This window comes from Cupressus sempervirens, chromosome 6 (assembly GCF_028749045.1).
Source record: "Cupressus sempervirens isolate cs-2001-9-10 chromosome 6, ASM2874904v1, whole genome shotgun sequence".
Classification (NCBI taxonomy): domain Eukaryota; kingdom Viridiplantae; phylum Streptophyta; class Pinopsida; order Cupressales; family Cupressaceae; genus Cupressus; species Cupressus sempervirens.
Genome location: NC_143123.1, coordinates 281846104 through 281857557, shown reverse-complemented (window position 1 = coordinate 281857557; position 11454 = coordinate 281846104). Strand labels below are relative to the sequence as shown.

The window sequence follows — 11454 nt, the reverse complement described above, 5'->3', positions numbered from 1 at the left end:
CTAGATTAACATTAAGCCCCTTGATTTATGATAAATATTATTAAAGTATATTCTTATAAATATGATTGAAATATATTCTTCCATAATCAAAATTCAAAAATAATAACTTTTCATGATTTGTGGTACTCTTACGTGGCAACGTCTATACAGCCACGAAAATGCACTTTCATACTAAGGAGAGGACTTAGTCAATTTTTTAAAAAGTTAGAAAAAGCAATGTAAAGGAAGTGCATTGGGCCTCTTACGTATATTCATTCATTGTATTCTCGAGAAAACAAAAAACAAAACCACCTATGCTAAACTGTACATATGTATTCAAATTTAGAAAGAATGAGATATGCATTTCACCATTCTTAAGGGAGGGTAGAAACTTGGTAGGTGACGTATTCTACTAGAATTGGAATAAAGCAGAGAATGGAGGAGTTATTAACGTCCCAAACAATATTGTTGTTGTATGAAGCCCTATGTCCTAACCAAATTTGAGTGTAGCACCCAGAATTCTTTCCGGGACTACATTAGTAAGACAAATTCCTCCATAATCATTTTCAACGTTGGCAAGCAGGAACATGAGCCCAGAGACGATGAGTTGGATGCAGTATAGTCCTCCAGGGGGGCTTTGATTGAATGAGTCGGAGGAATAAAACAATGTCTAGAAGCTTTCACGTTCAAAATGTTGTCCTTTTCTCTGTTTCGATTCAACGCAGGCACGCAGGGAAGAGGAAAGAAATGAGCTCACCCTTTGGCAATTAAATATCTTCTCATCTGACATTTGCCTCATTCATCTCCGAGTAGTTTGTATTTTGCCCGCAACTTGCTACCTTTAAATCTTCGGCCACATCCGTACACGGTCATATTGATTTTGTTCCGCTAATCTGCAAGGATTTTAAAGGTTGCCCACTTGGTTTTCCTGCTTTAGAAAGTTGTCCACCTTGGTTTTCCTGCATTAAAAAGTTTCCCACCTTGATTTTCCGTCAGTGAAGCATATGACCATGGGGTATCTCCAATTGTGATGGAGAGAAAACATGCAAGCGCAGGTAGAGCCACTCGCATCATCTCAGATCTCCCAGATCAGATTCCGTGTCCCCGTTGAGAGAGGAGTAGGTAGATCTGCTGAAAATGCCCAGTGTAGGTGTGAAGCTCTACAGTGTTTTCTTCAAGCTGTTACTGAAACATAGGTTACATAGCCAGGCCCAAGTTACTGATCAAGATGGGCACGGTCATGGACTTGCAGTTACATCAAGATCTGGATCGGCTTCTGTGCCTGCAAATGCTGCTTTTGTCGATGGGATTGCCACCAAGGACATACACATTAATACCCTCACCAATCTCTCGATCAGGATTTTTCTTCCAGAGTCATCTCTGCCTCCGAGACAGGCATCCAATCCCCCTCCATCTGGTTTATTTGGAAATTCAATGAAAGATGCGGATGGGACAGAGGAATTCGACTCTAGTATAAACAACAATAGGAGAAGCAGCTATGCGGGGGCAATCGAATCAAGCCGCGAGGGAATCAACAGCATCAGGAGGAGCAGCTATGGCGGCACTGGTGATAAAGAAAGGGGTTTCACGCCACTCACCAATGGGGATGAGGCAACAGGTAATGAGAAGAGAATAGGTGTTCCTAATTACAGAGGCTATTTGCCTGCAAACTCTCAGCCCTTGCACAGGAAGCTGCCCATTATTTTTCAGTTCCACGGCGGAGGGTTTGTGGCTGGCAGCAAGGATTCTGCTTCCAATGATTTCTTTTGCCGCAGAATGGTTAAACTGTTGGATGCGATAGTTATTGCTGTAGGATATAGGCTTGCTCCAGAGAACAAGTATCCAGCAGCCTTCGAAGATGGTTTTGAGGCCGTCAAGTGGTTGGCTAAACAGGCTAATCTCGCCGAATGCAGCAAGTCTCTTGTGCATGCCCCTAAGGGTCCTTACAAAGGAGATGGACATCGCCAAATTGTTGACGGTTTTGGAGCCTCTATTGTAGAGCCATGGCTAGCAGCTCATGGAGATCCTTCCAGGTTTGTCTCATGAATCTCCTTCTGCTTGTTTTCTTTGAATATTTTCTGTGTCCAATGACAGCTCCATTAATTTACAAAGCTCTTACAGGTACATGCCAAATTATATTTAAGATTTGGTAATATCAAATACACCATTAGTATGCTTTTTCAATCTCTTCATTTGAATGAAATGTGTAAACGCCTATAGTGAATAATGTAGGGGCCAGAAGAAATGTGTTCAGAACTTTCTGAAACTATTGAGCAGTTTGTATTGATAGCCTGTGAATAAGAAGGGCGTCATTTGACATTTCTACCCAATTAATCTCCACTGAGTTGTTTTCTGTGCACATATAGGCATATCCCAAGTTACATCTTTCCGTATATCATTTTAAGGCCTTAAGCATTAGAATAAATAAAGTTGAGAATATACCAAAATAGGCAACCTTGTCTCACTCCCCTGAAGATGGTTAAGGTCACGTGGTTCTGATGTTAATTCTAGGCTAAACCCAAGAACGTTGAAGGCTCTCTACCTTCTGATTCAGAATTAATTAATTTTAATTTTCGAACTGGCTGTGCGGATAGTATCTTGAACAGAATCCGCACTATCGAATAAGTATCATTTTGAACGAACCATGTATAAAAGTAATGAATGTTGATTTTAATTTTAGAATGGGGTATGTGGATGTATCTTGAACAAAAACTTTTTTATCAGATAAACGTTGTTCTTGAACAAAAGCTTACCTTTCTTGTTTATCTATTTCCAATTAATAAATTACATCAAAATGACGCTCCAAAATTCATTCTATTAAAAAGAAAATAGAATTCTCATGATTATATGCAAAAACAAAATCCACCTCATACCATTACAACAATATTTTAGGAAATCTCATCCCTTTACAAGAGGAGATCACCTTAATAGCCCATATTATACATTGACCAACAGAAGATCCTTTGGCCTAAACATCAACAGGAAGGCACACAGGGTATACAAAATCTAAAGAACAACCTTAGAAAGTGGGAAAAAGTAGATCCAAAGATGAAAGACTGTGTGCACTGGGAAGCAAAAGGGAAGTTTTCATCTTTGAGAAATGCCAAATTGGTGGGCAAAGCATGTCCTGAACTGCCAGATGCCATGATTGATGACCTTGCTTCTCCATTATCTTCATATGAATCATCTGTAGTCTTGCCAAATTAATTTGAATCAATTTATTATCCGAGATGCAAATTTTTGCATCTTTCACTGTATAATTTGACCATAATGAGTGCAGAATCATTATCCATTTCTTGATTCAAAGTATCTTTGCTTTGAGATGAAGACGGCCCTGCTATGGAACTGTTAATTTGAGTTGATTTATTTTTTTGTTACTTGCCTGCTACTAAAACTCAAACAATATGTTTAAACTGTTAAAAACAGATGAACTTTACTGCTGGAAAGTTTTAAGCTGCTGTAATATCTTAATACTTAAGAAAAAACATAATTAAGAAAATTAGTGGGAGAAAACTGAAACTGCACTTTTTCCACTGTGTTTCATATTTTCTCTGGGAAGATTCTAGAATGGAACATCTTAATATTGTGACTGATACAGACTGAAAATCTAACACTGAAGTAAGGAAATTAGTGGAAAAAAATTCACTGCTGGAAAGTTTCAAGCTTCTGTAAAATTTTAATATTAAAGACTGCTGCAAACTGGAAATCTAACATGGAAAATAGCTGAAGAAAATTAATGGGAGAAACCTGAAACTGCTCCTGTTTCCCGTTTTGTTTTTTTTTTTTTCCTGGTAAAATTGTAAAATCTGAATATTGGAGATCACTGCAAACTGAAAATCTAAAACTGAAGTAAGGAAATTAGTGGAAGAATTCTAAACTTCTTGCTCGTATGTTTCTGGATTGGTTCTGTATTAGTTTATTATATCATCAATGTTTTGGACCTTGGATCACACTACATGATACATCATTAGGATGAGAACATTCAATCTTAGAGGGCATAAAAAAGAAGAGAGTGTACAAAGAAAATGAGATCATGTGGCATTTGAAAAGAGTTTGCAGTTCCAGTCTCTTCTAGTCTTCAGTTTTCATATATTTCACTAGTTCCATACTTTCCAGCTGCTCTATAGTAATGCTCAAGCCTCAACAGATTGAGATTCCTGTTCGAAATGAAAATGTTGATTTTTCAATTTTCAGTTTCAGATTTAAGTTATACTAGGTACAGTAGGGTTTTAGTTGGGTACGTAACAGTGGCATTGGAGCACTTTCTTACTAATATAGAAATACTGCCAAAATTGTTTTTTATTACCAGTGTTGGGATCCTCCTCAAAACTCAAGTTTTGTGAATGCAAAGGATACATCACCTTGCTTCCCCGCACCCCACCCAACAACTACAATTTTGAGGTTGTTTCTAGGATGATCTGCAGAAGCAGGGAACATCCGCTTCTGTTGGAGATGGGTGGGGGATGCCACAATGACCCCTTAAATAGCCAGGGAAAATAAAAAGACATCTAGTTGGCCCTTGTTACCAGGTGTATGGCCATGTATATTAAACAGGCAAAAAATAAAATCAAGTTAGAATGCAATTTCTGTCGATAAAAGCAGTTCACCCTTAGTGTGTGTGTCTATGTATAGGTGTGATTTTGTTCTTTATATTTCCCAGTTATCAATGTTATGTTGAGGGCTCAGCATATGGCTGCATTTTTCACTGCAAAACTGAAACAAGTTAAACCCATTTGCTGATGCTCTAGCTGCATCATGCTGCTTTGAATGCAAATTTGTTGTTTTTCAAAATCCATTTACTCCACCGCAAGGCAAACAGACACCATTGCAGGGAATATGAAGAACAATGTAATATGTGCGTTTCCCTAAAAAAAAATTGATCTATCCGGGGCAGGCCATTATATTTGCACTCGTGCATTTTTCAATAATCAAAATTTGTTCACCTAATTTTGAGACTCTAAATCAGGTGCAAAACTTACTATGCTTCTGCCAATTTTTCCTTAGAAACACGTCTTGTGAGTGATGTTCAAACTAGGTGTACTGCATATGTAGGATTTTCATGATGATACAAATAATATTTTTTGGTTGGGTAAACTGTGATCGAGGGGATTACTTCCTTATCAATAAAACATAATATACTACAATGTTTTCCAACTTTAACTGGACTGTTACAAATTCCAGCTCTGCCTATGAGTTTGTGAATAAAATGCCCAGAATTTGTATGAGCTCATGAGCTTTAACTAGCCTATATATTAGATAAATTAATCTATTTATTTGAATGCCTTATTACCTTTAATCCTCTGAGTAGTTGGTAATCAAGGTGATCATCCTTTCAATACTCATTTGGTTGCTGAGACTCGCAACTTATTTCAGGAAATTCACCACCTTCTTTGCCTTATACATCCTTCTGGGCTCCAACAGTGAGTTGTTGGAAGGATGATGGCCCCGCTGAACTGTTGAAGATCTATTAGCTACTGGTGCCCCATTCCCCTGAGGCATGTCCAAGCAGAGATGTACAAATTGAAGAGTATGTGTGAGGTTTCTGAGCAAGTGCTTATTGATCATCAAGTTGGCCATGGTTCCCACTGTGTCCTTATCCCTATCCATGTCCAGTAGCACGGCCAGGAACAGGGAAGAAATGTCATAATTCCCTGATGCCTATGATATATATTAAAGAATTCCCCCCCAATGATTTATTGAATGGAAAAACAGCAAGCGTTCTGACTGTGATTTGAAAACCTTTTCAAAATGCCTTTTGGTAGGTGTTATTGGTTGAATGAATGCTTGTATCCATTTTGTTGTAATGGCTGGCAGTGGAGCATTGCATATCTCATGCCTTAATTTTGCACATAGCTAAAAATGCAACTAAAAATTATTTTTCTTTATATACACAATACAATTTGACACCTATCATACTTAGTCTAGAGAAAGAATTACACACTTAAGGATATTGCATGTGTAATATCATTATCATATCTTTCCTGGAGTAGGGAAGGAGTAACCATTGCAACACTTTTACACTATAATAATTAATTGGCCTACTATTTGGGGGTCCTTTTAAATGTTATAATTGAAAATGTCACTCAACATTGAAATTTACGTAAGTAAACACCACTATCACTCTAACTATGCTATCTAATGAAGTTCTAACCAAGTGGGATAGAAATACGAGTTTCAAACCAAATTTAGACTAATGTATCACCAATTATTTGAACATCCTTACCTCTTGATCTAGTCAATGTGACTTTAATTTTAACCTTTAATCAAATCTAAAGATAATTTTTTTTTGATAAGCAAATTGAAAAATAGCTTTTACTTGGTTAAAGATCACATTATTTTATTTTAAGGTGGAATTTGTTAGATGTTATTCTTATTTCCATGTTAAAAATAATGATAATAAACCCAGGATAAAATTAAATCAGTCAATAATATCATAAACCACACTTCCAAAGCATTTTAATCCAGCCTTAATCCAACTTGATTATCTCACTGAAATCTATTGTATTGAGACACTTCATTTTATAAAGTAGAGATACATTGGAAAACCCGTAGTAAAAGGTGTGCCATTAATAAGACCTGTACATGAAGCTTAATGTCAGTAAGATTCATTTTGTCCAACCCACAGGGGCGCTAATCCATCATAAGATAATTGATTCACGAGTAATATTGGATCGTCCGTTTGTAGAGTATGAGGAAACTGTGTAAATACATACACACACAGGTTTTTATGTTCATAAATTATTTTTGGCCATGACAGAAGTTATGTATGATAAAATGGATGATGCATCTTGTCCTCATATGACTGAAAAGAGTCATCAAGAGATGAATATATAAATAGATAAGAGAAATGGAATTATTGATAATTTAGTTGATCAAGAGGGTTTTTGGAATCACTCAAGTTATTATAGGCGTTAAGCTTTGAGTGGGGATCAAGTACAACGCTTAAATATTTTTGAAAAAACATTGGATTGTTATAGAAAGTTGCTGCTATCTCGATTTCATTCACTTTTTATAAAAAAAAATGTTAGTGTTTTTCCCTAGTAAAAATGTGGATATTAAATGTGGTATGACAGCATCTTATGTATGTATTTAGTTTCTAGATTATTCTATTGAGCATCTTCCTTCTTTTAGTTTTTATGGCAAGTTCTGAGTTTATGAGGTGACATCTTTCAATATTTACCATGCCATGTGTGTTGACTGATCTCCCCCCATCCTGGCCACTGTGTAAATGTAGCATAATCATTACTATGTACTATATTTTCTGTGAGTTCTCCTTGTGGGAGGTGGTTCTGAATTCATCCATATTTATCTATGTGGGAAGCTAATTCTTCCCACAGACTGATATTATTAATAATTATATGATCCTCTATAGTGACGATGAATGGAGGCCTTGTGATGGTATAGATGATTACAAGAGTGATTCATATCATTTCCTTCTTGTTTAGATGAATTTTTCTTTAGCTTTTATATGAGATTAGGAAACTCCTTTGTTAAATCTAACTTGAAGAAGCACTTGGTTAGTGTTGGCAGAGTGCCTATGTGGTGAACTTGGCAAGTGTTGATTGCTCATTATGGTTGGTGACTGAGAGCTAACATCAAAATATCCTCAGCCAATGTTTTTTTGGAGCCATGGAATGGTAGCTTTAGGACGAGTGAAAATAATTGGGTCTAACTACCTTGACAGTAGCATATGTCTCATTTGGTTTTGGCTTGTGTGTTTGTTTTGAAACCTTTGCTTGTACAGATGAAGTTAAAAATGACTGCAAAAAAGAAAAATGATAAGGTATCTGATGTTGATCATGAGGTGTTTTGAATTTGGTCCAAGTTTGTTGGAAAATCTCTTATTTTAACATGAAGCACGGTGAAATCTTGCACATAGCAGGAAGCTTTCTCTTGTTTATTCTTTTGGAGAGACCTATTATGTTTGAAAGGACAACCATAATCTCATAAGATTCCAAAGGCTGGTAGGTTTCTACCATCTTCAAAAGGAGAAGGCCCACTTCTTGTGTTGGATGCTAGGAAGTTATTATGTCACTTCTTATTTTTTTATTGTAGATGTGAAATACATGGTTTATCGCGGTATTAGCAAACCTAGTCTGGCTATCCATTTGCAGATGAAATGAAGTGGAGAAGAACAATTGACAACCAAGAAGCTTCCTCAATGATTATTAAAAGTGATTTGGGTATACCTCACAAAATGCCACACAACACTACAGTAATTAGATTACATAATTAGAAGAAAATTGGTATCTAACAGCTAGTCATTATAACTTAATCAGATATATTCATCATTCTTAATTGACTCAAAATCCTTGAAGTATAATTATATTGTAATTATGAACTATTTCAGAATTCCCTATAATGGCTGGTTTAGTATAGTGACATTAAATTAACAAAGTTAATTAAAAAACTTATACATTAAGTATTAAAAATAATGGGGCACAACACTTGTTGGAACTCAAACTTTCTTGTGTAGAAGTTTAGGTCTCTCTTTTTTTTAAATACAGTTTTTCATCTTAGCTGTTCTTTAGAAATAGCAATTTCTAGATTTGATCAAAGCTACAGATTCCAAATTTTAGGGTGAAGTTTTCCCATCTTTAAATGACAGGACATTATATTCTTTGAAAGCATCTACGACATCCTTTAGGATATATTGGTTAAGCCTAAGATACGAACGCATGGCATTTTGGCCAGGATGGCACGGAGGTGGGCAGGAAGCGTGGGCGCTGCCTGTGGATGCTTGGGAAAGTATCCACAGAGCATCTATCAAGCATCCGGGTGAATCTGTGGAGCATCCGGACTGTATACTCTCCTCTGCGAATATGGCTGACTGGATACCCTATTTTGTTCCTCCTTCTAATCCCTTTCTTCCAATGTTCTGCTTCTCCATCGGAATCTTCCCCCTCCCTCAAATGGGAGACTAGAACACTTGGTTACTGGTCTGAAGCTTATTGTTTTGAAATGCTGTCACTATACACTGCCAAACTGACTAGAACACTTAGGGAAACTCAATCATTCTTTTGCAGTATTTTATTGTCATGTAGATGAACTATTTCAGTCATTGACACTGGCAATATACTTAGTTATACAAATGTAGCTGAAAACAATTAGATTTCTCAATTGTTACATTAATTTAGTCAAACAAGGCTTAGTCAAAAACTTACCAATAGTTGGGCCTTCAAATTTTCTCACAAACTCTCATCATTCTAGAAGCCAAGTATAAGGTACCATGTGTTTTGTTGTTTAATTTCTATACTGTGTGTTGCTATTGAAAAATATTTGCTTATACAAAATAATTTCGATTAAGTCTTTGATTCTTTCCCATGTTATGTCTCGATCATTTTAGGGCTGACATGGCAAGCAAAAATGTTCAAAAACTAAATTTGCATACATAAATTATAGTATATAAATGGATGCACTCAAACACATCCAAAATCCCCCCCCCCAAAAAAAATCTGCGTATCCGCACATCAGCACCCGCACCCGCATCAGCATCAGCATCAGCATCAGCATCAGAACCAGCATTGGTAACTTAGGTTTAAGCTAAATACTTCATTTCAAAACCTGTAACTTCTCTATCATAAATCTTAGTGAAAGACCAACAGGTTTTTTAACAATCTCTTGCAATGTTTCTGGGGTCAAGCTTAGCTTCCTAATTGCTGTATTCTTCTCATCCTTATTTGTCTTACATTTAGTGTATCACATCATTTTTGATGTTATAAAATTCATTTTCAAGTAAATTTGTTATTATACAGGATAACATGATTTTTCAATCTCTTCTTTGCCCCCTGAGATCACCAAGCAGTTCAGTAATGAACATTGATTTAGAATGATACATAACCATTGATTTGGTGTTCGGGTTGTACAATGAAATTTTGAGATCTATTGTAAGGCCTTTCACATCTCCACATTAGAAAATCATTAATATTCATACTTAACAAAAGAACTTGAGGATGCTTTCACACTTTCTTATAAATTTAACATAAAATACATTGACATTTTATAGAACTTATGCTTGACAACAGAAAGTGATTGCTTTAACGGTCTAAGCTATGTATAATTGTTTTAAGTTCATGTTTGTTGGCTATATCTTTGTGGTTGAACTGGACTTAGTATGTTTTGCAGGCTAGGTCAAATAAATATGCTGATAAAAAGGGGAAACAAATGTAGCATTAAAGTATCCATAGTTTTCTGGGCATGTTTACATTGTATTTGAGAAGTCTTTACGAAGTATTGATAATATTGAACATCTGGGTACTGTCATGATCATTGGATGCATTTAATGTTTCAGCATGTCCCCTTGAGCTTTCAACCAAATTCAATCTCCTGAGTTTGAGATTTGTATCATTTTATCAATCGGTTGCTTCTTTTTCTTATAGAATATATGAAGTTTTAATTATTTCATACAGTTCTTTTCCTTTATCCAACTCTCTCCAAAGAGACAAGAACAAGAAGTAAAACATTTGTATTGAGATTCGTAATTTTTAATCAATCAAAATAATTTTTTCATTATATCTAATGCTTTCCTTGATGCTTCCTTCAATTATCTTGAAGGTGTGTGCTTCTTGGAGTAAGCAGCGGTGCAAATATTGCTGACCATGTAGCTCGAAAAATACTTCAATCTGGAAAGCTTGTAGAACCTGTGAAAGTGGTTGCTCAAGTTCTTTTGTATCCGTTTTTCATTGGAAGTACACCTACACACTCAGAGATCAAACTAGCTAATTCATATTTCTATGACAAAGATACATGTATTCTGGCATGGAAATTATTTTTGCCCGAAGGAGAGTTCAGTTTGGACCATGTTGCTGCCAACCCACTTATTCCTGGAAGGGAACCACCTTTGAAGCTAATGCCCCCAACATTAACAGTTGTTGCAGAACTTGATTGGATGAGAGATCGTGCAATTGCCTATTCAGAGGCATTGAGAAAAGTGAAGATTGATGCTCCAGTGCTTGAGTACAAAGATGCAGTTCATGAATTTGCAACACTTGATATCCTACTAAAATCTCGACAGGCGGAAGCATGTGCTGAAGATATTGCTATTTGGGTGAAGAAGTACATCTCTTTGAAGGGGCATGAATTTTCTTACTAATATGGATGCCATTTATGATTTTGAAGAAAATATATGAATGTCATGTTCTACAATTCTTTTTATGTACTCTGTAATTATATCTTGAGTTTTTAATGAATCATGAGATTTGGACTTTTTCTGTCGGCTAAGAAGGAAAGATGAGTGGTATCAAGATCTTTTGAGTTATGTATATATTTATGTGCCAAATTGAGGAGGGTGCTATATATTTTGATGAATTTTCATATTTTGCGCATGTAAACTTTTCAAAGATGTCCGATGGCAGCTGCCATTGTCCTGGATATCATTAGTGTGATGTTGATGTTAAATAAGTTAATAACTAAGTCAGATTTGAAGTTTCCTCACCTGAAAATAATGGTCCTCAACTTGACAACTTCAATATAATG

At 36.0% G+C, this 11454-nt stretch overlaps 1 protein-coding gene across 1 annotated transcript; it reads left to right on the top strand.

Annotated features, from left to right (window-relative positions):
* Positions 1–436: 436 nt before the first annotated feature.
* On the top strand, positions 437–11187 carry LOC149552316 (putative carboxylesterase 11). The gene is made up of 2 exons (XM_089787841.1): positions 437–2012; positions 10534–11187. The coding sequence occupies exons 1-2, from the start codon at positions 1117–1119 to the stop codon at positions 11069–11071; spliced, it is 1434 nt and encodes a 477-aa protein (XP_089643967.1). The 5' UTR covers positions 437–1116; the 3' UTR covers positions 11072–11187.
* The last annotated feature ends 267 nt before the right edge of the window (positions 11188–11454 follow it).